The sequence below is a fragment of the Mustela erminea genome, chromosome 11, assembly GCF_009829155.1.
Source record: "Mustela erminea isolate mMusErm1 chromosome 11, mMusErm1.Pri, whole genome shotgun sequence".
Classification (NCBI taxonomy): domain Eukaryota; kingdom Metazoa; phylum Chordata; class Mammalia; order Carnivora; family Mustelidae; genus Mustela; species Mustela erminea.
In genome coordinates, this window is record NC_045624.1 from 22,755,503 (window position 1) to 22,780,607 (window position 25,105).

General features: G+C 48.9%; 1 protein-coding gene across 2 annotated transcripts; it reads right to left on the reverse strand.

Moving 5' to 3' along the window:
* Positions 1–3,222: 3,222 nt before the first annotated feature.
* On the reverse strand, positions 3,223–25,105 carry SMO (smoothened, frizzled class receptor). 2 transcript variants are annotated; one of them, XM_032305175.1, is made up of 13 exons: positions 24,184–24,273; positions 12,070–12,180; positions 11,190–11,395; positions 10,253–10,462; positions 9,794–9,966; positions 9,225–9,444; positions 8,999–9,122; positions 7,685–7,777; positions 7,131–7,239; positions 6,165–6,350; positions 5,598–5,746; positions 4,981–5,115; positions 3,223–4,735 (listed from the first exon to the last, which is right to left on the reverse strand). In XM_032305175.1, the coding sequence occupies exons 3-13, from the start codon at positions 11,334–11,336 to the stop codon at positions 4,302–4,304; spliced, it is 1,980 nt and encodes a 659-aa protein (XP_032161066.1). In that variant the 5' UTR covers positions 11,337–11,395; positions 12,070–12,180; positions 24,184–24,273; the 3' UTR covers positions 3,223–4,301. The 2 variants fall into 2 exon arrangements, with proteins under 2 accessions (XP_032161066.1, XP_032161065.1); XM_032305174.1 differs by lacking the exon at positions 12,070–12,180 and having other exon boundaries at positions 24,184–25,105.

Consider the following 25,105-nt stretch of genomic DNA (forward strand, 5'->3'; position numbering starts at 1 on the left):
AAGGTATTGAACTTGTTAAAATTAGTTCTGGATGCTAGCAGATAATTTCTTCGAATACCCTCTGTTTGCCTTCCCTAGAGAATGAATGGACAGTCAGCCAGGTGTGAGAAGGGCAGTCATTTGACTGCTCAGAGTTAGTCTTCCTGTTCTCTTTTCTACCTCCTGAAGTAGCTGCTGCTTCCAATTCAGAGCCTTCAGGGGGTGCTGCAGTAGAAGTTTTCCCTGTTGCTGGCTAAGACTTTGGTTTTACAAATCTGCTAAATTACCACTTATCATTTGCTTTCCAGCTTTGGAATCTGCTACTATTGGCTCCTCCCCCTACCCCTCTGTTTTCCTGTAGGCAAAGATTGAAAAACAACTAAATCCTGATCATCTGTAAGGAAAAGACAAACGATAACACTTCAAATGAACATTCAAGAGGTAGTATGATCATTTTGTTCAGACATATAGTAGGAAGTATAAAAATCATCTGAAATAAATTGACTGACTCCCAAGCACAGGAAATGATGGGATATCTGGTAGGCGTCAGGTCCCAAGACAGCTGTGTTAAGAAACAAGACGTGTAGAACAATTTGATTTTTCACACTATATCATGCGCAACTTAGATGAAAGGAAAAAGTTTAAAAGCAAGCAAAAGCAATATATAAACAGTTTACGGATACATAACTGCATATGCATATATGAAAATATAATAATGGACTGGAAGGCAACCCACTAAACTCAAAGAGATGTTTTTCTGTCAAAGAGAGGGAAATTGGGAGGAAAAATGGACCAGGGATGTTGGTCAGAGAGGCCTTCAGCTAAATCTGTTACACTTTAGTTCTTAAAGATTTTTTTTTCAAGATTTATTGATTTATTTATTTGACAGAGAGAGAGAGATCACAAGTAGGCAGAGAGGCAGGCAGAGAGAGTGAAGCAGGTCCCCTGCTGAGCAGAGAGCCTGATGTGGCGGGACTCAATCCCAGGACCCTGAGATCATGACCTAAGCTGAAGGCAGAGGCTTAACCTACTGAGCCACCAGGCACCCCACACTTTATTTCTAAAACAAAAAACAAAAACAAACAAAACTGGAAGCAAATATGGTAACTCTTTTTTTAAAAAAGAGTTAATTTTGAGTAGTAAGGATAATGGGTGTTTATTAGGTTGTTCTTTGTGCTTTTCTAGATCTTTTCAATTTCTCTGGTTAAAAAGAGAGAGAGAGAGAGACTGCAGCAGGCAGAAGGGTGGGGCAGTGGCCAGACTGCTTAAAAGAGGTCGGGACCAACAGAGGTGGACCTTCCGACCTAGGAAGATGGACGACTAAGCTGACAGTGGCAAGGGACCCAGTGGAGCAGACGGTGTAGGAAGTGTCCCAGTGCTGAAAGCCTGGAGACCTGTTCTCCAGGCAGCGGCCAGGCCATAGGGAGCGCCCACCCCCCTCCTCCGCAAAACAAGCTCCTTTTTGACCCCACGGTATCTCTTTCAGGGATCTAGTTCAGGAGCTCTGGTAGAAAAGTGACCGCTGTGACTGAGTCATAAGAACTGGTGCTCTCATATAAAAATGCTACAAGATTTCTTGGTTGCCAGAAATGTCATGGTCCTGGACCTCTGTCTGCCACCCAACAGAAACATTCGCAAAAAGTGGGCTCACAGTGCCCTCTCGTGGTTACAGGGTCTATGTTGGCCTCTGCGACCAGAGTTCTGAGCTTTTAAAGCCCACAGTCAACTTTCCCTGTATCTCATTCCTCATCCTTTACACTTAAGTATTCCAATTAAAGAAAGAAGGGATGGAGGGAATGTCCATGGAGGTGAAAGGAAAGAAAATTATTAACATTTTCCCTTATTTCAGAAAAGATCATTAGACGACACTGATACATTTTTGTTTTGAATACTCCAGTGGATAAAGGTTAAAAAAAAAAAAATGCTATCTCCCTTGCTGAGAGGCACAAATGAGTGAGGTAAGCAAGCACCAAGGGGTACAGGGAGGTCAGAAGGAACCCAGCCCAGGAAACCTGGAGGGGAAGAAAAATCCAGAGTCAGAGCTGAGCCTGGAGAGTCTGGATGTGGTGGTTAGGAAAATCCTGGGCCCCGCATCTGTCACGTACAAACTGTGAGGTTGTGCATAAGTTATTTTGCTTCAGTGAATTTATTTCTTCAAATAACTAGCTCCTCTGATCTCCTGAATTAAACAAGAGGCAGTCAACGCAGTGGCCAAAAGCCCACTCTGGAGCCAGATACCCTGGGAGAATCCCAGCATGACCTCTTCCTGTGTGGCCTCGGGTGAACTGTCAAACCTCTCTATGCCTCACAGATCTGTGGTGAGATTCAGTGGATTAATGCATGTGAAGTGCATAGAAAGGAGCCTACCAAGCACTCAGTAAGAGTTAGCTGTGATTATAACCATTCGTGTGTAACATACCTAGAATAGGATCAGATCAGTATGTTGGTTCCCTTCCCCAGGAATCTGGCTCTGGGCACAATGCTTACGTTCCCATCACATAAACAAACCTGGTCCGTACTCCACAGTACCTTCCCAGTCTGTGGGTATCACCCTCTTTCCTCCACGGATCCTTTCCACATGATCCTGAGTCCTTGCAACCCACTTCCCAATCTTCTACTGACATATTTTGAAGGAAGTGTGGCTAACAGGCTTTCCCTCAGGGAAATCTGAATTCCTTTGACTACCCAGTTGTGGATCAGAAAGCATCGGTCCTACTGACACCTCTTTAGGAAGGAAGAGGGCCCCAGACGTGAGGGCCCAGGATTGCCACTGGAGCCATGCTCACCAACACGAGCAGGGGGCCCTTGCTTCCGAACGTCACTGCTGAGGCAAGCTACATGTTCTTGCTCAATCACCTTCTGGGCAGTCCCTAGTGAGGCAGCTGTGGCCACAGAAGAGCTTTTGTCCATAGGGAGCCGACTAGCAGGGAAGGACAGCCAGCACCCTAAGTGGGCATCAGCCTGACATCTGTCAGTTGTGACCTGAAGAGCACCAAGCTGCCGGCCTGTCAGAGTAGCCTGAGGAGGAAGAGGGGGAACATATGCCATCAGGACAAGGTAAACAGGTCAAGACCAGGGCTGATGGATTGTATTTTATTTTACTTTATTTTATTAAGGAACTCTATGCCCAATGTGGGGCTCAAACTCTCAACCCCGACATGAAGAGTCACATGTTCTAATGATTGAGCCAGTCAAGTGCCCTGCCCAAGACCAGGGCCTGTGAAAAAAAAAGCACACTGAGAGTTTATACAAAAACCTTTTATTTACTGTTTGTATTCCTTTCCCCATCCCTATCCCCGATCTGGAACCCAGCCAGCTCCTACAGCTTCCTGCTGTCTGGTTCTTGATATTGGGGCCTCGGGGACAGAGTTAGGGGTTATGAGAGGAGGGAATCTCCTCACCCACCAGTTGTGGAAGTTGAAGGAAGCTTTCCTGCCTGGCTGAACCTCCAGCAGCCTCCCAGGGTAGCCCCTCAAGTCAGAGGACCGATCCCCCACCAGACGGATGGGAGGAAGAGATAACACGTGTCTCTCAGGGGCCCAGAGGCTCCCTGTCACTCACTGCTCCTACAACATGCCCAGGCTCCGTAGCTGAACCAATCTCTCACCTGGAGATGGAGCCCAGCATCAAAGGGAAGGGGTCTGGGGGAGGGGTGGAGCATGCAGAATTTCTGGGTCCTAATCAACAAACGGGAAACAGGAAGAGGTTGGCCTGGTTGAACTGAAAAGGGAAAGGGGGAAGGAGGCTGCGGGAGCCCACAGGATGGGTTACTGGCCTGGGGTTGGGCCAACTGGACACCTGTGAAGAGACGGTATAGCCCGTAAGAGAATGGGCACTTCCAGCTCCACAATCACCTGGAAGGAGAAGGGAGCCCTGTCCCCACTTAGACCAAGGGCTCATGACCTAAGAAACACATCTGGTCTGAGAGGGCCAGAAAAGGACAACCAGCACTTGTCTGTCAGGCATGGGCTTGGCTGCCTCATTGGCAACCACAGCCCACGCTGGGTGGTGTTGCCCCGTCTACCGTTACTGTCCCCCCCTCCAGCGGATGGATATTGCCAGCCAGACTCCAGCTGGCAGGGTAGAAACAAGGACCCCAAGCTCCAGGGCCCTACCCTGGATGAGGCCTACCCGTGGAGATGTCAGGGCCCTTTCCCACAGTCCCACTGCCATGGGCCAGACAGAGAGAAACCTCCTGGGAGGGCACTGCACCCTCAGGTTCTCCAGAAGACAAGATCCTGGGGAAGCACTCTCGGGGAGGATGAAGAACCTCAGAATGTGAGGTGTTTTTTTTTTGCTAGCCCAGGTCCCACGCTCCAGACTCAGAAGTCTGAATCTGCATCCATGAGCTCGGCCTCCATCAGGTTGGTGCGGGAGTGTATGGGCCCCAGCCCCTGCCGGCAGCCCTGAGCCCAGGCCGTGGAAACTGGGACACTGGGCAGAAATGGATCCTGCAAGGGACCGGGCTCTGGGCAGAAAGGGTTGGAGACCAGAGTCCAGGCTCTCTGTCGGCAGGATTCCCCAGCTCCCCAGGCCCCTGCAGCCACCAAGCACTTCTGCCGGGGCAGCTGAGGCAGGCGAGGAACAGCGCTGGTGGCAGGGGCAGGGGCGGGGGGGTGAAGTTCAGGGGGTGGTGCCAGTGGGCACACCTCCTTCTTCCTCTTCCTCCGCTTCTTCTTCCGGCCCAGGCGCTTCTCTAGCTCTGGGGAGATCTCCGCCTCAACCAGCCACAGGTTGGCTTTCTCCTCGGGGGGCACTGACAGCAGGAGAGAGTACGGGAGCTTGGGATGCTGGCTCCGTCCACATCACCCGCTCTCTCCTCAGACCCTATTTTTGAACTCTGAGACCCACAACTCTAGGTCTCTAGTGCCTCAGCCCCCCACTCTAGACCCACCAGGGCCTTCCTTTCTCCTCCCCTCTGGCAGCTGCTGGTGCTCTAGTCCCAAGAACCCCCCAACCTCCATGCCCCCCACCTTCCTACAGAAGCCTGCTTCCTTCTACCTGGAGTTGCCACAGGGGTGACGGACACATCCTGGGGCAGTATGGCTCCTCTCCGAGCCACCATCTTCGTGACATGCTGGGCCCAGGCAGAGGACACATCGGCGGAGGGCTCATTGAGGTCAAAGGCCAAACCCGCTGAGGGGATGGAAGGAAAGGCTAAGCATCGTGACTGCCTTGGATGAAGGCTCCTCCCTTACCTTCTCCCAGCATCTCCCTCCTTGTCCACCAAGCCCAGAAAGCCCACACAGGTGATCACAGTGATCTACCCAGTCCTAGTCTGAAGAGTGGGGGCTTCACTAGAGCCCAGAGCCCAGTTCCTGGAACCCTCACTTACTCTAGCCTGGGGAGAGCAATTGGAGAAGACAGAAGAAGGGAGAGGAGATGAGTCCTTTTGAAACCAAAGTACCAGCAAGCAGACCCAAGGGCCGAAGCAGAGGGCAGCAAAGCCAGGGAGGAAAGGGGAACTAGAGAGAATTAAGTGTGTAAGAAGAGGCTGGGGTGCTTTATTCCTCGCAGCCTTCCAGACAGCCCACGTGTCCACACCAGCACAGGGGGACAGGGCCCAGGTACTATGGGTGTTGAGGGGCTCCAGTGGAGGAAAGGGGCCCGAAGCTCACCCACAGGCCCATCGTGGGAGACAGTGTGCATGCTGAAGGAGAGCTCCTGGCCTGGGTTCTGGAGCAGCTCACGCCGCTTGGAGAAGGCCTTGGCAATCATCTTGCTCTTCTTGATGCGTTTGGGCTCATCATCACTCTGCCCAGTCAACCTGAGAGCAGAAGGAGTGGGGGAGGGAAAGGGGAGGAGCAGCCACTTTCCACCAAATCTTGTGAAAGACCAGTAAAGCCATCCCCTCCAGGGAAGCAGCCTCCAGAGGGCCCCAAGTGCCCCAAGAAGTGGGGATAGAATTCAGGGCTCCAATATGCTGTCTAGGACTCAAACCACTCCGATCATTCCACTCTTAGAAGATGCTGACACAATCCGTTCTCCCAAGGACAGAAGGTGTCACCAGGGGGCAGTGCTGAGCCACAGAGAAGGCAACTTCAGGCCGCTGAGTGCAGACCCTTAGAAAACCAGCCTGCCCCAGACTGCCAGGACACCAGGGACCCCATAACATCTATCAGCAGGGACACCAAACCTGAGAAAGTAAGGCCACACAGTCAGAACCAGCTGCCTCCTGACCCCACCTGCACCAGGTGCGCCTCCAGATGAGCAACGTGGCCTTGGTCCAGACCCAGGTGCTCATGGCAATGCCGGTTCCAAACATGGCAAACAGGTTGATCTTCTCCACCAGGAGGCTAGGGCGATTCTTGATTTCACAGTCAGGGATGGGCTTCTTGGTGGGCAGTCCGATGGTCACATTGGCCTGGCACCTATGGCGGGGGCGGGGAGGCGGGCAGCAGACAGCGAGACTTTCTGGGTCTCCTGAGTGGTACCCAGGCAATCAATCCAAAGACTTCAGAAAGAGCTAAGCCCCACAGCCATGATTCACCACCCTGGGTGCCCATTAGTCACTTGGGACATTCGAGTGACTTTTAATAACTACTAGTGTCTGGGTCACACCCCAGACAATTAAATCAAATCTCTGGGGGAGGACCAGGCATCAGTGTGGCTTAAAGACTGGAAGCTGGAGCCTTTACGGAAGAGCCGGAGGCAGCCAGGACAGGGACTGGTGTCCATTTTAATGAGCCCCGTAACTGTCCTTCCTGCCATCATGAGCAAGTGTTTCCGCAGGTGAGCTGCCTTACTCTCAGATTCCTCTCATGGGGACACAAAAAAAGCACAAAGCTGCCAAGCATTAACAGATTGTTAACCTATCGTGGAGAGGCAACTACTTCTGTGCAGGGCTCTATTACAGGCTCCGTGAGAGCAGCCAACATAGAGTTGTCGCCATTACAGACACACTAGCCAGACCGTGGCTCGTGCAGAGAAGAGGGCAGAGCTGAGCCAGGGAAGGAATGCCATCTGCCGTGTACGCAGATTACAGAGCAAATGACATCTTGGGCGCCCAGAGTGAGAGAGGCAGTTTCACCTGCTATGGGAGGCAGGAACCCGGGGCTGAGGGACAAGAAGGGCAGGGTCTGCAGTCCTGGCTCCAGCTCCTATGGTGGCTGATACCCCACATACACACCAGCCCCCAGCCCCACACTCACAGCACATAGTCCCGGAAGCTCCGCTCCCACTCAGCCTGGTTGAAGAAGTCGTAGAAATGGCAGCTGAAGGTGATGAGCACAAAGCCGAAGGCCAGGAAGCCAAAAATGCCTGCGGAGGGCCAGGGTGCGACAGAGCATTACCAATCCCAGGTGCAGGGGTGGCAGTGGGGACCAGGTATTTGCCCCACTCGGGCCTGAAAGATAGCTGAGTCTGGGGTGAATCCATGGCAGGCTCAGTTTGCTGTGTTCTCCAAAATAAGGCCCAAAGGGCACTTGAGCCAAGTGTGGAGCAGGGGGCACGAGGAAGCAGTCCGGGTGTGAACTTGAATTCTTCCATCCAAGAAGGTCCCTTTGAGCTGCTACCACCATCACCCACCCCCACCCCCCACACACGTGCGCGTGCCCCAAAGCCTTGTCTTGTCCCCCTGGCTGCTAACTTGCATCACTGACATTGCTTCCCCCCCAGACCCTGTCCTGCAGGACCCACAGCCCCAGGAGGGTACAATGTTGGACTGGCCAGCATCTCAGGCTAACGGCCCTGGGGGTCCACTCACCCAGGCGCAGCATGGTCTCGTTGATCTTGCTGGCAGCCTTCTCACTCAGCAACCCGGGATGGTTGCTTTTGATGGAGAACAGAGTCATGACTCCTGAACGTAAGAGAGACCCCAGGCATGAGTGGGGGCAAGGCCACTCTCTCCTGGGAGGTTTGGGTACAGCAGGGAGTCCCCAGTCTGATTACTGCTATGATTTAAAGATTGGGGAACTGGAGACCCTGGAGAAAAGCAGCACAGTTGGTGGGAGATGTGCTGTGTACTGGAAAGACCGGGGCAGAGTCCAGGACAGACAGACAACAAGGGAGAGGAAGGGCCTGGGTCCTGCTCTAGCCATCCCTAAGCAAGGCAGCCAGGTCAAAGCTGTGCTGATGGAAAAGGCACAGAAAGAGACGTGAGAACAGTGCTAGCCAACAGAAACATAACGTCAGCCACATACAGAGTCTCAATCCGTCCAGCAGCCACAGGAAAGAAGTAAACAGATGCAAGTAGCGCTGACTTCCATACGTTTCATAAGCAGTATGTCATTGTTTATTTAATTAACATCTCAACATGGAACCCATAGAACAAACTATTAGTGAGATGGTTTGCTTTCTCCGTGCGAGGTATTTGCAATACAGCACAAATTTCATACTTAGGACACAGCTCGGGCTGGACGAGTTTCAGCACATGTGGCTGGTGGTGACCATAGAGGACAGCAGATACAAAACATGCATCCAAGGCCCAGAGATGGCCAGCTAGAGGTGGGCTGAACAGAAGGCTGACAGCACAGTGGAAGGAAGCTGAAGATTACCAAGAAAACACAACATGAGTGAGCTAAGAAGAGAGGGAGGCTCACTGCGGAGGTGGCGGCTTCAGATGGGAAATGAGGGAACAGTGAATCTGTGTGTGTTGTGGAAACTTCGTGGGTAGGGAATGGATGAAGAGCCAGGCTCCAAGAGGTGGAGAGCAGATAGAAATTCGGGGTGCACACACACGACCGAAGGCCCTGAGCTGGTGAATGGGGGCAGGGCGGACTCTTTAGCACATGAGGGCAGCTGCCCCAGGGACCCAGCTTGGGATCTGTTCCACACGCTGTGAGCCCTGGCCCCTGGGCCTGGAGTAAGGGGCTGCATTTCTCTGGCCAGACACCAAGGGCCATGACACTGTGTCTGCCTCAAGTGGGCATCTTCCACGTTGCACCAAGGCCCCGGGTGAGCTGATGGAGGTCCCACTGCAAAGGCAGCAGAACTGGCAGCTCCTAGCTCCTACTTCCACAGAGCAGGTGCCCAGAGGATTCTGACACCCAGCTGGCACTGTCCCCAAATGCTCACTCACCTCGGATGAGGAAGTAACCTCCTACAATGAGCACCAGGCCAATCGGAGCCAGGACGAAGCCGGCCCGGTATCGGTAGTTCTTGTAGCCAACGAAACAGATGCCGCTCACAGAGTCCCCATCCACCTGAGGCAGGAAGGGGTGGGTGGATGGGACAGAGTGGCTCACCGGGACCCTTTACCCAAGCCCACTCCACTCACGTCCCCAGCTGCCTACCAGTCACTGTACCTGGGCCACGGCAAGGATTGCCACGGTGAGGACAAAGGGGAGTGACCACGTGAGCAGGTGGAAGTAGGAGGTCTTGCCGGAGAGAGGCTGGTAGGTGGTGCCCAGGGCTTTGAAGGAGGTGTGCCAGGCATAGGTGAGGACCACAAACCAGACAACACCAGCCATCAGGGCGTAGTACACGATGACAAAGATGATGACGCAAGACAGGGTCTCGTTGGAGCTGTGCAACATGTGACACGTCTCTTGGTGAGGTCATTCTGTACTCCCTTCATCAGCTCTCTGCACCCTGTCCCCCCGACCCTTGGCTTCTCAGGTCTGGAGGTTCCCTACGAGTCAGGGCTTGGAGACAGGACGCAGGGAGATTCGAATTGGGTGGGAAAGATGCCCCTTGGAGCAGGTGCAAACCATCACAGCCCATTCCAGAACCTGCTGGAATCTTTGGGCACCCTGGGCAGAGCTGAATCCGACACTAAAATCTCACCTTCAAGCCCAACCTGTCCCTTTTGCGGGAAACACACATTTCAGCCTTCTGCCCCTCACCCTCACTTCTGGGTCCCCAAGACACCTACGTGGGCTCCCCAAGCCTCATGGTGCCATCTGCCCGGCAGACGATCTCCCGGCGGGCGCCGTCCATGAACTGGGCCAGCCAGCCAATGCTCCCCACAAAGAAACACGCATTGACATAGAAGAGAATGACAGCGGGGTAGCGATTCGAATTCCGCCAGTCAGCCACAAATGTGGCCTGGAAGAGAGAAGTGAGGGGCCGTTCTATGAGGTCAGGGTGATTCTGCTGCCACAAATGCCCTGGTCTGAACACGGGGCCCCTCCTTTCCAGATCCTTCCCTGGGGGCCAGATCGGGTCACTGCCTCCCCACTTCCCTCTGCCCCTGCAGCCCAGCCAATCGACAATCCACTTCCTTCCCACTTTATGGGCTGCGCCTTCTAGGCCCCCTTTCCCCTGACCATTCTCCCCGCCATCCCCCTCCAGGCCTGCAACCCTACCCCGACCCCCCCCACCCCCCGCTGACCAGGGTAAAGAGCGTGCAGAGGCCCGTGACTGCCCCGAAAGTGGCGATGTAGCTGTGCATGTCGTGGTGCTCGGCCTCGGTGAACAGCGGGTTCTGGCACTGGATCCCACAGCCTTCCACGTCCTCGTACCAGCTCTTGGGGTTGTCCGTCCGAACCAACGGAGCCTCGCACTGGCCCGAACTGTTGAACTTGATGTTCTGCACCTCATTCTGGCACAAGGGAAGGGGAGAAGGCAGTGCAAAAGGGAGCAAGGGGCCCAGGGGGCGCCCTCTGGTTGAACACGAGGCCTAGCAGTAGCACAGCAGACTGCCGGAGAGCACAAGCTGGAGAGAGCCTTCCAGCTTCTGAATCCCAGTCCGGCCCCTCGGTGACAAATGATGTCAATAGTCCGGAGCAAATTATTTGACCTGTTACCTCAGCTTCCCCAGCTATAAGAGGGTTGTTCCTACTTCACGGTGTGAGGTAAGGGTTAAATGAAGAAATAGATGTGAACAGCTCATATGGTATTTGGCAGGTAGTGAGTGTAATAACCAGTATTATCACTGCTGCTGTCATTACTTCTGAGCTCTCCTTTACCACCAGAAGATCACCCTCCTGTCTCCGTGTCTCTAGTTGTTGTATGTGTACTTGCCATCATTCCCTAAATACATGATAACCCTCTTGGAGAAGGCGTTCCTATCACCCATGACGCCTGAAACCCCCCAACGCCTAGGAGAGTGGGTGCTCCAAAAATATTTGTTGAACACAGTTATCTTTTATAAATAAGCAGATAATCCTTAACGGACAGGCCTAGCCAGTGAACGTCAGTTTGGATACGTGGCTCCTGGACTCCATGGCTACAGATTTGGGGTCTCTCAGTAGAAAGGGAGCTCCCCTGTCCCTTCCTTTTCTGAGGGCCCTGCCCTAAGCCTGGGGCTTACCCCTCAAAGCACTCACCGGGCAGCCCTCAGGGAAGCGGTCAGGGGTGCAGCGCAGAAAGTCAGGCCAGCCGCGCTCCCGCTCCACGATGGCACAGGGCCCTCGGGTGGCCTGGCAGAGGGTACGGCTGGGTAGCTCCACCCGGTCATTCTCGCATTTGGGCATGTACACAGCACACAGCAGGGGCTGGATCACTGCCCAGCAGCGGGGGGCATTCCGGAGGCCTGTAGGGAGGCAACAGTATGGATACGTTGCAGTGAAAGCCCTCCGCGTGGCGACCCCCAGTCACAGCGGCTCCCAGGCCGAAGGCAAGTCTCTGGGGCACAACGCTAGCAGCTGCCAGCACGGTGTCTCCCAACAGGGCATTTGGGCAGCACGATTCTTGGTGCTGCAGGACTGTCCGACAGAGTGCAGGAACTTTAGCCTCCCTACACTCCTGCCACTAAATGCCAGCAGAACCCCGAAGTCATGATGACAACCCCCAAATGCCCCTCTTTCTTGCCCTTCCTCCAGGGTCGGAGACTGGAAGAAGGCCTGAAAAGGAGCTTCTGGGATACTGGGAACGTTCCATTTCTCGATCTGGCATCGGTTACGTGTGTGTGCTCGCCTTGTGAAAAGCAAGCCTGTGATCCATGCACTCTTCTGTATGTATCTGGTAATTCAATTTAAGTTTTTAAAAAGCAGCCTCCATTTCCAAATGCCCTGCCAGGGAGTATTAGTGCCTCTGGCTGAGAACCCCAAGTCGACTTGCCTTTTACCTTCTCAGGGGCATTCTTAAAACCTTCTACAGGTCTCTTCCAGGGGAAAGGGAGGTGGTGGGACCCACCCCACGAGGGGCTCATGCACCGGAACCAGATGTGGTCCCTCGCCCAGATCCCAGGATCCTTGTTCCTCTTACCGAGCTGAGATGAAACAGAGAACAGGTGGGAGCTTAAGAAGAGGTAGTCAGGGAGTCCTCCAAAGCCAGAGGAGGAAGCAGGAAATCAGATGGAGAAAAATAGAGGAGGCTCTGTCCAGTGCAGAGGGAGGAAATGTGTTGTCAGCAAGACAGAAACAGGTAGAGGTCCCCCGGCACCCCTGTCCCAACCCAGGCCTCTCCCCTGCTCCCCAGTGGCTAGGCGCACTCAGCATTCTGCCCCCACTGCCCGTCCCGAGTCATTCCCTGATTCAGGAACACCTGCTGCCCACACAGGAAGTTGTGTTAGGAGAAGTTTCTAAGAATGTTAGACCAAAGTCGGTGACTGCCCCACTGCCAGGCTGGAGGTGATGGGGCACGTATCTGCCCTTTTTGGGAGGAAAGCAATACAGTAGAGGGATACAGGGCATGGAAACTACAATGAACCTCCCTGGGTCCAAGCTTTGGCTCTACCATTTCTCAGCTGTGTGATCTTGGGCAAATTACTTTATCTCTAGCCTCACTTTCCTTATCTGTGAAATGGGGATAATAGAGTTACCTCATGGGAATGTGAAGAGTTAGATAATGTATTGAATGTGTTTAGCATGGTACTCATCAGACAGGAGGCACTCAGGAAATACCAGCTGTTTTACTCATTGGCGATCTCTGACCACTCACAGCTCACACTACCCTAAAGGCTATTCCCAGGGCACACAGCAAGTTCCTGGCAAAAAGCAATGTCCTGGGATGCCTGGGTGGGTCAGTAGGTCAGGCGTCCCCTTCAGCTCACATCATGATCCCAGAGCTCCCTGCTGAGTGGAGAGCCTGTTTCTTCCTCTGCCTACTGCTCCCCCTGCTTGTGCTCTCTCTCTCTCTGACAAATAAATAGATAAAATCTTAAAAAAAAAAAAAATCTCTAAAAAAGAAAGAAGCAGCAGCAGCAGCAACAGCAGCAGCAATGTCCTCAGTTAATTGTTCCCAGACCCAACTCAAATCAAAATCACCTGTGGACCCTTATCGTTCTAGATGGAGAAACCCACTCTCAGAAATTCTGACCAAGTAGGTATGGATGGAGAACACAGCCGTGGTTGCCAGGAGTTGGGTAGAAGGAGAATTTGCCTACAAAGGGGCAGCATGAGGGAATATTTGGGTCTGATGGGATTGTCACTACCTTGAGTGTAGTGGCTGGTTACGTAACTATGTGTTTGTCTAAATCCATAGAGCTGTACAACAAAGAAAAAGTGAATGTTACTGCATGTTTACTGAACAATATATTTAAAATGGGGGGGGGGCTGGCTGGAGTAAAATGTATTCTTTTTTAAAAAGATTTTATTTATTCATTTGACACAGAGAGAGACAGTGAGAGAGGGAACACAAGCAGGGGGAATGAGAGACGGAGAGGGAGTAGCAGACTTCCACCGAGCCAGGAGCCCAATGTGGGGCTCGATCCCAGGACCCTGGGATCATGACCTGAGCCGAAGGCAGACGCTTAGCAACTGAGCCACCCAGGCGCCCCAAAATGTATTCTTGAGGAGCAGCAAGCAGTGGATTAATAAAAGCATTGTGTTATTTTTCAGCATTTTGTAATATCTGCAGTATTCAACTTCTAAAAATGTGGAATTTTGTTGTTTTTCTTTTTTTTCTTATTTTAAATATTGTTTTGTACCTTAAAAATAAACTCCCCAAGGAAAAGATAACTAAAGAAATATTAAAAGAACTATCTAGGGAAAAAATAATTTGGATCCTTACCCCATTTCTTACATAAAAATAAATTCCAGATGAATCAAAATGACTACACGAGTTTTAAATATTAAAGCACCAGAGGAAAAGATGGGAAATGGTTTTTAAAATCTTGAAATAAAGAACGCTTTTTGACGTATGACACAAAACTCAGAAGCCATAAAATAGAAGATTTTAAGACTTCAGAAGAACAGATAAATTCAGTAAAGTAAAATATAAAATCATAAGAAAATCAACACACTGAGAAAATGTATTTTGGATCCATATCACAGGTAAGGAGCTAATTTCCTATGTGCATGAAGCTCTTCCACATCAGAAAGAAATTCATAATCCTATAGAAAAATGGGCAAAGACAAAGATCAAATACAAATGGCCTTTAAACACATAAAGAGACATTCAATCTCAATTTTTTAAAGATTTTAGTTATTTGAGAGAAAAAACATGAGAGAGAAAGAGCACAAGCAGTGGAGTGAGAGAAACAGGCTGCCCATTGAGCAGGGAGCCCAATGCGAGACTCGATCCCAGGACCCTGAGATCATGACCTGAGCCAAAGGCAGATGCCCGACCAACTTAGCCACCCAAGTGCCCCCATCTCACTCTTAATAAACTAAGTATGAAATAAAGCTGCCATGAGATATAATTTTTTAACTTACAGAGTGATAAAGATGAAAACATTTGAAAACGTACTGATAAGAATTTTGGTGGAACTGGCACTCACATATATTTTTAGTAAGAACAGAAATTAATAAATACTTGTCGAGACTATTTGGCATTATCTATCAAAATTTTATACTTGCGATCCCACTTGACACGTTTACAAAGATAATACATAAGATTATTCATTGCAGCATTGTTTGTAACAGCAGAAGAGGAGAAACGGCATGAATGCATAGCCATCAATAGGACACCAACTACATAAAATATCATGAATCAATATAATAGGACACCATGCAAGGCTGAACTCTTTGCACTGAAATCTAACTATCTCCAATGCATCTAGTTAAATGAATATGGTTGAGTGAGAACAGCCTGAAGAGCAGGCTACTACTGGTTGTAGGAGGAAAAAAAACTCAGGACACAAATACATTTATACCTATGTCAGATATCTCTAAAAGGACACACAAAAACCAGTACTGGTGATTGCCTCTAGGAAGGGGAAACCAGTAGTTGGAAGCAGAAGTGGAAGGATTTAACTTGTGTTACTTTTGATTTTTGTACATGTGCTTACTACCAATTTTTAGAAGTAATTAGTCTTAAAAAAAATAAATATGCAAATGACTGAGATGGGGGAATCTCCCTAGAGAAGGGAACAAAATTGTAGACATGAAGGGGACAGCAACATTATCTGTATTGTTTTATTTCTTTGATTTTATTAAAATATGAAACAAAAAGAAAAAAATAAAGACAAGTGTTCTATTAGTTTTGGCATTTTTCTATATTCATAGACTTCTTAAATATTTGCCACAATTTCAACTTTTTTAAAAAGAATTTATTTATTTATTTATTTGAGAGAGAGTGAGTGAATGAGAGAGAGAGCACAAGCCAGGGAAAGAGGCTGGGGGAGAAACACACTCTCCACTGAGCAGGGAGCCTGATGCAGGGCTCAATCCCAGGACCCTGGGACCACGACCCTAGCTGAAGGCAGAGGCTTAACCCAACTGAGTCACCCAGGTGCCCCACGATTTCAACTTTTTTTTTTTTTTTAAGATTTTATTTATTTATTTGACAGAGAGAGATCACAAGTAGACAGACAGGCAGGCAGAGAGAGGAGAAAACAGGCTCCCTGCCAAGCAGAGAGCCCAATGCTGGACTCGATCCCAAGACCCTGAGATCATGACCCGAGCTGAAGGCAGAGGCTTTAACCCACTGAGCCACCCAGGCACCCTGATTTCAACTTTTTAAAAAAGATTTTATTTATTTGAGAAAGACAGAGCATGCAGGGGGGAGGGCAGAGAAAGAGGGAGAAGCAGACTCCCCACTAAGCAGGGAGCCCAATACTAGGCTTGACCCCAGACCCCGAGATCATGACCTGAGCCAAAGGCAGATGCCTAATCGACTGAGCCACCCAGGGGCGCTGCCACAGTTGAAACTTTAAAAATAACTTTTTGTGAGGTTCTGATGATCAGCCAAGTTGAAAACCATTGTTCTGAGATTGACTTAACATTAGGAAAATCAATCAATGCAATTGCCACATTAACAGATTAAAGAAGAAAAATAATCACATGATCATATCAGCAGATGTAGTAGTTGATAGAGTCCAACATGCAACCAAGATAAAAAGAAGAATAGGCAAATTAGGAATAAAAGAACACTTCCTTAATCTGATAAAATGTAACTACAGGCACCTACAGTAAACATCAGACATAATAGTGAAGGGGGGGGGGCTTTAGAATACAGAAACACAGAGAATTGCTACTTTCACCACTTGTATTTAACTATGTACTGGGTTTCTTAAGTAGTACATTAAGGCAAAAAAGATTAAAAGATATACACCTTGAAAAGGGGGACACAAAACTCATTCACAAATGAGATGGCTATGTGTGTAGAATAAATTTAGCTAGTTTACTGGATTCAAAATCAATTGTATTTCTAAATGTCAGCAACAAACAGAAAATGCAATGTGAAGGGGACTATAATAGTATTTTTTAAATGAAGTATTTTTAAATTAAGTATTTAGGACTATATCTAACAAATTACATTGGAACGCTGCACAAAAATTTTAAAAACTGCAAAAATCAAAGATCTAAATAGAAATATATAATGAAATGATTGGAAAGCTCAATATTGTAAAGATGTCTTTTTTTTTTTTCAAATTAGTCTGTATATTCAATACAATCCCCACCAAAACCACCACCAACTAATTTTACATTAAAACACAAAGGATCTGGGATGCCTGGGTGGCTCAGTTGTTAAGCGGCTGCCTTCGGCTCAGGTCATGATCCCAGCGTTCTGGGATCGAGTCCCACATCGGGCTTCTTGCTCGGCAGGGAGCCTGCTTCTCCCTCTGCCTCTAGCCTGCCACTCTGTCTGCCTGTGCTTGCGCTCTGTATCTCTCTCTCTAACAAATAAATAAAATCTTTAAAAAAAAAACACAAAGGATCAAGAATAGGCCAAACTCTATTAGATACTGCTGTACCATAAACACTGTAAGTGTTATAAGAACAGTGGTAGGTGCTGGGGTGACGCAGTCAGTTAAGCGTCCAACTCTTGGTTTTGGCTTAGGTCATGATTTCTTGGTGATGAGATAAAGCCCCGCAAGGGGGCTCTGCACTCACCACAGAGTCCTTGAGACTCCAGCTTTCCGTCTTCCTCTATCCTCCCACTTGGCCTTTCTCTCTCTCTCAAATACATAAATCTTAAAAAAAAAAAACAAAAACAAAAAAAAAAAACAAAAAAAAAACAGTGGAGGTCCTTGGTTTGGAACTCAGAAAGAAATCTTACGGAGAATTAAGGGGCCCATGAACTTGGATGGGAAAAAAAATGAGATATAACAAATTTAGCCTTGCCTTCAATTATGGATAGAAGCCACATACTATAGTGATGTTATCAGTACTTGTGTTTTTGTCACAAATGCTCATTTTTGTTACAGATACCTCAAAATATTGTTACTGTTTATCTCCACTTTGACATTATGATGACTATCTTAAACTCACAGTACATCTTACTTAGTGTATTAATAAAGAAGCATATAGGGGCTCCTGGGTGGCTCAGTGGGTTAAGCCTCTGCCTTCGGCTCAGGTCATGATCTCAGGGTCCTGGGATCAAGCCTCCCCATCAGGCTTTCTTCTCAGCAGGGAGCCTGCTTCTCCCTCTCTCTCTGCCTGCCTCTCTGCCTACTTGTGATCTCTCTTTCTCTGTCAAATAAATAAATTAAAAATCTTTAAAAAAAAAAAAAGAAGCACATGTATGTTAGATCACAAAATTGTTTTAATATAGTTGATATTTATATTTCAATGTAATTCATTTCCTTTGTAATCTTTTTTTTTTAAAGCTTTTATTTATTTATTTGACAGAGAGATAGAGAGCACAAGCAAGCAGAGTGGCAGGCAGAGGGAGAGAGAAACAGGCTCTCTGCTGAGCAGGGAACCCGATGTGGGGCTCGATCCCAGGGATGGTGACCTGAGCCAAAGGCAGCTGCTTAAACCAACTGAGCCACCTGGGTGCCCAATTAATTTCCTTTGTAATCTTATATGCTCCTTTTTAATCCCATGTGTTTTGCCTTATAAATATAAAAATATTATACTGAGAAGGGGACCAAGGTTGTACCAGATGCCAAAGAGGTTCATAGCCCAAAGAAGGTAAAAGATGTTGCTATAAAGATATGATAATTAAAAAAAAAAAAAGATATTGCAATTAAGATGATACATATTGGCAACGGATAGACAAAATAGAGCCATGGAACAGAATAAAGATCCCAGAAACAAACAGATATTTGGAAACCTAATTTATGGCAGAGCAGTGGAGAAAGGATATTCTTTTAACAAATTATGTTGAGACAACATGTATGAAACTAGTGAATTACGTGTCTAAATTGAAAGGAGAATCTAAAAAGTTTTGAGACGAAAACACAAGATAATAAGTTTATGACTTTGTGTTATGAAAGGACTTTTTTAAAGGTTCATTTAATTATTTGAGAGAGAGTGTGTGTGTGTGCATGAGCAGGGGTGGGGAGGGCAGAGTGGGAGGGAGAAGGGAAGCACACTCTCTGCTAAGCAGGGAGCTCCATGCTGGGCAACTTAAGGATCCTGAGACCATGACCTGAGCCAAAACCATGAGTAGGAGGCTTAACCGACTGAGCCACCTAGGCACCCCATGAAAAGACTTTTTAAAATAAGACAATAAGCAGTAATCATAAAAAGCTTCATAAATGACTACCTAAAAGCTCAGAACTTCTGTCTAACAGAAGTCACAAAGAGAATGAAAAGGCAAGCCTTTTCAATTTTCAATGCACACAACCAATAAAGGACTCATACCCAGCATAAATAAAGAACCCTTACAAATCTTATGAAAACGACAGCCCTATAGAAAAATGGGCCAAAGATGTGAACAGACATTTCATAATAGAAAAAACCCAAATGGCCAGTAAACATTTGAAATGGAGCTTCACCTTACTGGTTATCAGGGAAATGCAAACTAAAACCCAAAAACATACCACAATATACTTGCCAGATTGTCAAGAATGTAAAAGGCTGACTAGACAACACCAAGGGTCAGGAATCATGTGGAGCAATGGTGACTCTTCTGTGGGATTAGTGGGGAACCTAAGTTGGTACAACCACTTTGGAGAACTTTTTTGTATTCCCCACTAAAGGTGAAGGTTATGCATGCCCTATTGTCTGGTAATCCCATTCCTCTAAGTAGGTACCTAGGGAAATTTGACCCAGGTGCACCAGGATATACATAGAAGAATACTTTTGGCAATGGTATTCACAATGGCCAAAAATTTAAGAGGCAACTTAAATGTTTAACAACAAGAAGATGGATTAATAGATTGTGATATATTCTACAGTGGAATACTGTTTTGCAATTAAAAAAAATTAAGTTTCAATAACACAGATCAAACTTACAAAAGAATGTATAACAAAACTAGCCAGACATAAAAAACAAAAAACACATCTCATGATTTGCTTAAAACTCTAAGACGTTCAAAACTGAAATATACTGTTAAGGATTCCAAAATTAGATGATAAAACTATAGAGGAAAAAGGAATTGATAATCAAAAACATTAAGGTAGTGGTTGCTTCCAGAAAAGAAAAGAAGATGTGATTGAAAAAGAAAGGGGAGCTTCTAGCAGCCCATGATGGTCTAGTTCTTGACTCAGGTGTCCCTTTATAATTATTTGTTATTTAGTACCTCTGCGTTTTATACACTTTCTGTATACATACAGCATCTCACAATTAAAAAGTTAAAAATCTTGCAGCGCCTGGCTGGCTCAGTGAGAGGAACATGCAACTCTTGATCTCGAGATTGTGGGTTTAAGCCCCATACTGGGTGTAGAGATTACTTAAAAATAAAATCTTTAAAAATAAATCAATTAAAAAGTGAAAAATCTAAAGCAAAAATGAAAACTTGGGCCAGTAGATGCTTTTCTGTATTTTCATACCTTCTATATACAGATCTATAGATCTATAAATATATGTATATATATCTTAACTGATTCTCCTTGTCAGCCAGGTTTGGGAATAGCTCTTGGGAAATTCTTACTGCTCTGCCCCTGCAAACAACCCACCACCACCACCATCTCTCCTCTCATCACCTCAACCAGATGTCTGAGAGGAAAAGAGAAATTCCTCCCAGCTTCCCTTCTCTCTTGTGGCTCTCTTCTGGCTTCCCCGGCTGGGCAGCAAGGCCACACATTACTGTGCACACACAGCACAGCAGTGGTCGGAGAGGCTACGTGCTGGCTGTCAGGGACCTATTTCCCTCCCCAGCCGCAGGTCTCTGCTTTCTTGCCTCATTTAACAAACCAGATTTGGCCCAAGGTGGACCATGGCCTGTATATTATGTTTGTCTGGTCAGCTGGGAATGCCTGTGAAGAGACATTTCAAGCTATAATGGGGAAAGATGCTGACTGCCTGAAGAAGCCCAAGTCCAGAGAGTCGAAAGATATAGGAGGGACCTGAGTTCTCTACAGATCTAGAAGGTAGTCCAGCCTGAGCTATAAACTTCCTCGCTCAATGGCATACTACCAAAAACTCTAGGCTGAGGAAGCACACAGCGGCTGCTCTCTTCAGCAACACCTATTCCAAATCTGCCAGTAATCTCCACAGAGGTGTCCACAGAGCACCTCTAATTCACATGGCCCAAATGACACCACGCTTTTTGCCTAAACCTACTTCTCCTCCAGGATTCCCAGCTTAGTGAAAGGGAATGATACCACCTTCCTCGCAAGCCTGAAACCTAGGTCCTCTTGGTCACTCATCCCTTCGTCCAACTCCTCGGCAAGGCCCACTGGTTCTAGCTCTGAAAGGCTGGGCTCTGTCTACATCCTTCAGCCGTGCCCATCATCTTTGGTTGATGGACCCCCACCTCCATCAAGACCACCATCAACTCTCACCTGAACTATTTTAACCATCTCCTAGACAAGCAACCAGGCTCCAGGCCCTCCCTCCTCCCATGGCTTCTTCACACAATACTCAAAGAGAGTATCTAAAAGAGAGAAATTCAAAGAGTTTCTAAAACGCAAACTTGATTACATCTCTCCCTCACTCAAGAGCTTTCAGTGGCTCCCTATTATCTCTTGGATAACATCCAAACTTCTCAATATGGGGTATGAATCCCTTTGCTTTCTAACTCTCAAGGTCTCATCTCTTATAATTCTATCCCTCACATGCTTCAATCCAGCTCTGCTAAAATTCTTGCCCTCTTTTATTTATTTTTTAAAAGATTTTATTTATTTATTTGACAGAGAGAGAGAACACAAGTAGACAGAGAGGCAGGCAGAGAGAGAGAGGGAGAAGCCCCACTGGGCAGAGAGCCCGAAGCAGGGCTTAATCCCAGGACCCTGAGATCATGACCTGAGCCCAAGACTGAGGCTTAACCCACTGAGCCACCCAGGCACCCTCTTGCACTCTTTTAAAAGTACCAATCCCTCTCACTTCCTCACCTTTGCACACTGTCTCCTCTTCCTATTCCTTCCCAATCCAACCTTGCCTTGGTTCAAGTAATTCCTACCTATTTCTCAGTTCATAGGCTTAAGGTCAGTTCCTCTGGGGGTCTTCCCTTGTTCTCCAAAATTCTTTGTGTTCCTTCAGCACCCTACTCTGTCACAATACCTCTCACAGGAACTGCTAAAGCTGTTTGTCTGTTTTCTCCTTGATGGTGGGGATCATGTCTGTACTCCTTGTCTTTATACACCCCAGAACCTGATCCACGCTGACATGCAGCAAGCACCCTATGCCTCATTTAATGAATGAGTGGATGGCTGTGTACTCAGAACTCTGAGGCTAAAAAAAAAAAAAAAAAAAAAAAAGTGAAGGACAAGGATCTACCTTCAAAAGGTTACAGATGAAGACAACTTAGATCATCTTCATTCTTCACCCACAAAAACACCTCCAAGAGCCAGGCGACATTGACCATTCAGACACGGTCAAATGAAGACCTCTCACGCAGGACAGGACAAATCTCTCACCAGGGGCTCCCGGCCAAAGGCCTGTCTGTGATTCTTAACACTTGGCTCTGATTTCTCCTACCCACCACTGACCCAGCTTGTACCACCATCTGCTTCTGACCCCATTGCCGGGAACACCTAACAGACCCAAAGCAGACCCTGCCCCACCAGAGGCCCAGCTAGTAAGGATCGAAACTGCACAGCCAGCAGATGGTTCTAACTCCCGAATATTCCTGCCAAACCTACTTCGACCTGTTCAGCAGCTGCTCTCAGGCGTATGGACTGGAAAGAGGTCCAGACCTATCTCCTTGATTTGATGGTACCTACAGAAGGGCGGCATCACACATGCATTTAACTTAGGAGAATTCAAGCACGGACCCCTGCAAAATAAATAAGGACAGAGAGGTGGGGGGATGGGGCATGAATATCCTCTCAGTGTGACCAACTCAGAACTGGGTGAGCTCCTTGTGCTGAGCTTAGAGACTGGACTTTCCATTCCACTGCCTCCTAAACGCAGGCCTTCTTTCAGGTAATGCTCAAAGAAGCTTGCTTCTACCTTTTTTTTTTTTTTTAAAGATTTTATTTATTTATTTGAGAAAGAAAGAGGCATCACAAGTAGGCAGAGCAGAAGGCAGAGAGAGAGAGGGGGAAGCAGTTTCCCTGCTGAGCAGAGAGCATGATGCAGGGCTCGATCCCAAGACCCTGAGATCATGACCTGAGCTGAAGGCAGAGGCTTAACCCACTGAGCCACCCAGGCGCCCCTGCTTCTACCTTTCTTTTGTGTTCCTTTTTTATTCCTTCAGTCTTCTGCTCTTTTGCATGTATGTAACTTGAAAGACTAAAATTATATTTTCTAGGTATGTCCCTTCTCATAGACTATACATTCCTATATGTTATACATTTCTACAAACATATTACCATAAAAGGAGTGCAGAAGCAAACTTAGGTAGAACTTATGGTAATTTACAAGTTTTTCAAAGCTACCATTGATTATATATGGCTTCTGCCTACATGCCGACTTTAGAACCTGATACCCAGTAAGGATGTAGCTCCACGGTGAGTACCATCTTCCAAGTTCCTCATCTGACATCTGCCAGAGAATATCAGGCCAGGAATGACATGGCTTTGTCCCACATCTAGCAATGACTCTGAGAACTCTAGTGGCCAAGCTGACAATGACAGGCAGCCTACGTATGTTCCCTCCTTCAGGATCATCATCAGCCCCCAGGGCAGAACTGCCCAAGAAAGGAGGTTGCCAAACTGGCTCCTGACTTTTGATTTTCTCTTTCAAGGACAGTTTTGGAATCACACTGACTAGAAACAAGGGATGACATCCCCAGGCCCTTCAGGCCCCCAACCCAGATGAGTGACAAGTGGGGAAGAGAATCCACTCTGCACTGCTAAGGAAGGATTTGTTTGGGTTCACTCTGCAGTTCTGCGGGTTGGCCACAATCCTACCCTGAGGTGAGCACTCTGGGACTTCGGACCACTTTGAAAGTTTCCACAGGCTCTCAACATCCCAGACTTAAGTGTCCTCCCGCAGCCCTGACCCGCCTGAGGATCCAAACTTCCAAAGAATACACAAATATTATCCTTAGAACAGTCTCATTCCTTCACAACCTCAGAAAGAGATCAGAGTCCCCATTTTTCAGATGAGGAAACAGTGAAATCTCCTGTAAAAACAGGACAAGATCACAGTTCTCTGGACTTCCTGTCCTCCCAAAATAAGATTTCTAGAAATTTCTGGTTAACTTTTAATTACTCAACACCAGGGGGTCTCGATTCCGTCACAAATTTCACTCAGTTCTTTCCCCCCACCCCGTCCCTCAGTGCCTAAATCTTTTACTCCATCTTTCCTTTTTTCCTCTCCAACTCGATTTCCCGGTCGGTTTCTTTTCCAAGATCTAAACACCGCCTTGAATCCCCAAGGACCCCGCTTCCAGGGCGGCACTTACATGGGGAGCAGCTCCATTTCTTTAAAAAAACGTCCTTTCCCGTGGCTCTGAGCCCCCTCCTCATGCACCCCCCCCCCACAATCCTTGGCGCACCCACCCTGCTCCGGCCTTTTGTGACCGGCTGCCTCCACTGCCTCGTCCTCCCTCCTCCTCACCGAGGGTCCCATCCGACACCCAAAGTTTCAGACTGTGTTCTTCCAACTCTCCCGGGCGCAGCTCCCGCCCTCGCCAAGGCTCAGGCCCGAGCCAATTCTTTGCAAGAGTCCCGCATCCCACTACTGCAGCCCCGGCTCCGGCTCCCGCGCGCTTACCGGACCAGAGCACGAGCTTGCCGTGCGCTTCTTCCTGGGAGTCCGAGTCCCCGGCCAGCAGCGTGGAGGTGGCCCCGTAGGGCAGCGCCGAGCCCAGGCACACGTTGTAGCGCAGCGGCTCGCAGGGGGCTGCGCGGCCGCAGTGGCTCAGCAGCGGAGGAGGGCCGGTCACGGCCGCGCTCCTTCTCGCGCTCCCGCCCGCGCTCCGCGGCCCAGGCCCAGTTGCGTTCCCGCTCAAGGCCGCCCCCCGGCCCGGGCCCCCCAGCAGCGGCAGCAGCAGCAGCAGCCCCGGGAGCAGGATCTCCGGCCCCCGTGCGAGGCGGGCAGCGGCCATGGCCAAACCCGCCAACTCAGCAGAAGCCCCGGCGCCCCCGCCCGCTCTCCGGAGGCCCCCGGCCACACACGCAACCCCTGGGGCCGCGGATGTAGCTCAGGCGACCTGTGCGCCCCGCAGGTCCGGTGCCGGGCCCCCTCGGACGCTCCGCGCGCCGCGGGCCCTCGGCGCCCAACTTCGCAAACTTTGGACCCCGGGGCCCATGTTGGGCTGCTGAGGCTCCGGCTGGGATGCACGACTCTCTACTCTTTCTCCGGGCAATCCAAACTGTCTTCAGCCCCGGGAGCCCCCTGGGCCCCCAATCTCCAGCCCCATTCCCTCTTCCACCATTAAAACTACCTCCCGGCCCTGCGATGGAGGCCAGGAGCGGGCCGGCGGTGGGGGGACTCGCTCCCTGGCTTTCCCTCTGCGCCAGCCCGCGGCCCAGCCGCCACCTTCGCCCGAGCGCGCCGCAGCCCCCTGACTTCTCCCACCGACTCCCGGCTCCTTTGTTGCTCTAGCTCGCTTGGCTCTCTGGAATGCACGGGCCTCGCTGAGCCAAGCCCGGCCCCACCTCCGCCACGGCTTGGGGAGGGACTGGCAGAGGGA

Bases quoted from the DNA above. Each gene is read 5' to 3' on its own strand.
- SMO (XM_032305174.1), bottom strand. From the start codon at position 24,517: ATGGCCGCTGCCCGCCTCGCACGGGGGCCGGAGATCCTGCTCCCGGGG. The intron at 11,396-24,183 runs GTAAGCGCGCGG...GCCTCCCTACAG, and splicing joins CAAGCTCGTGCTCTGGTCCG to GCCTCCGGAATGCCCCCCGC. The intron at 5,747-6,164 runs GTGGGGTCAGGA...TTCTGCTCTCAG, and splicing joins TGGAGGCGCACCTGGTGCAG to GTTGACTGGGCAGAGTGATG.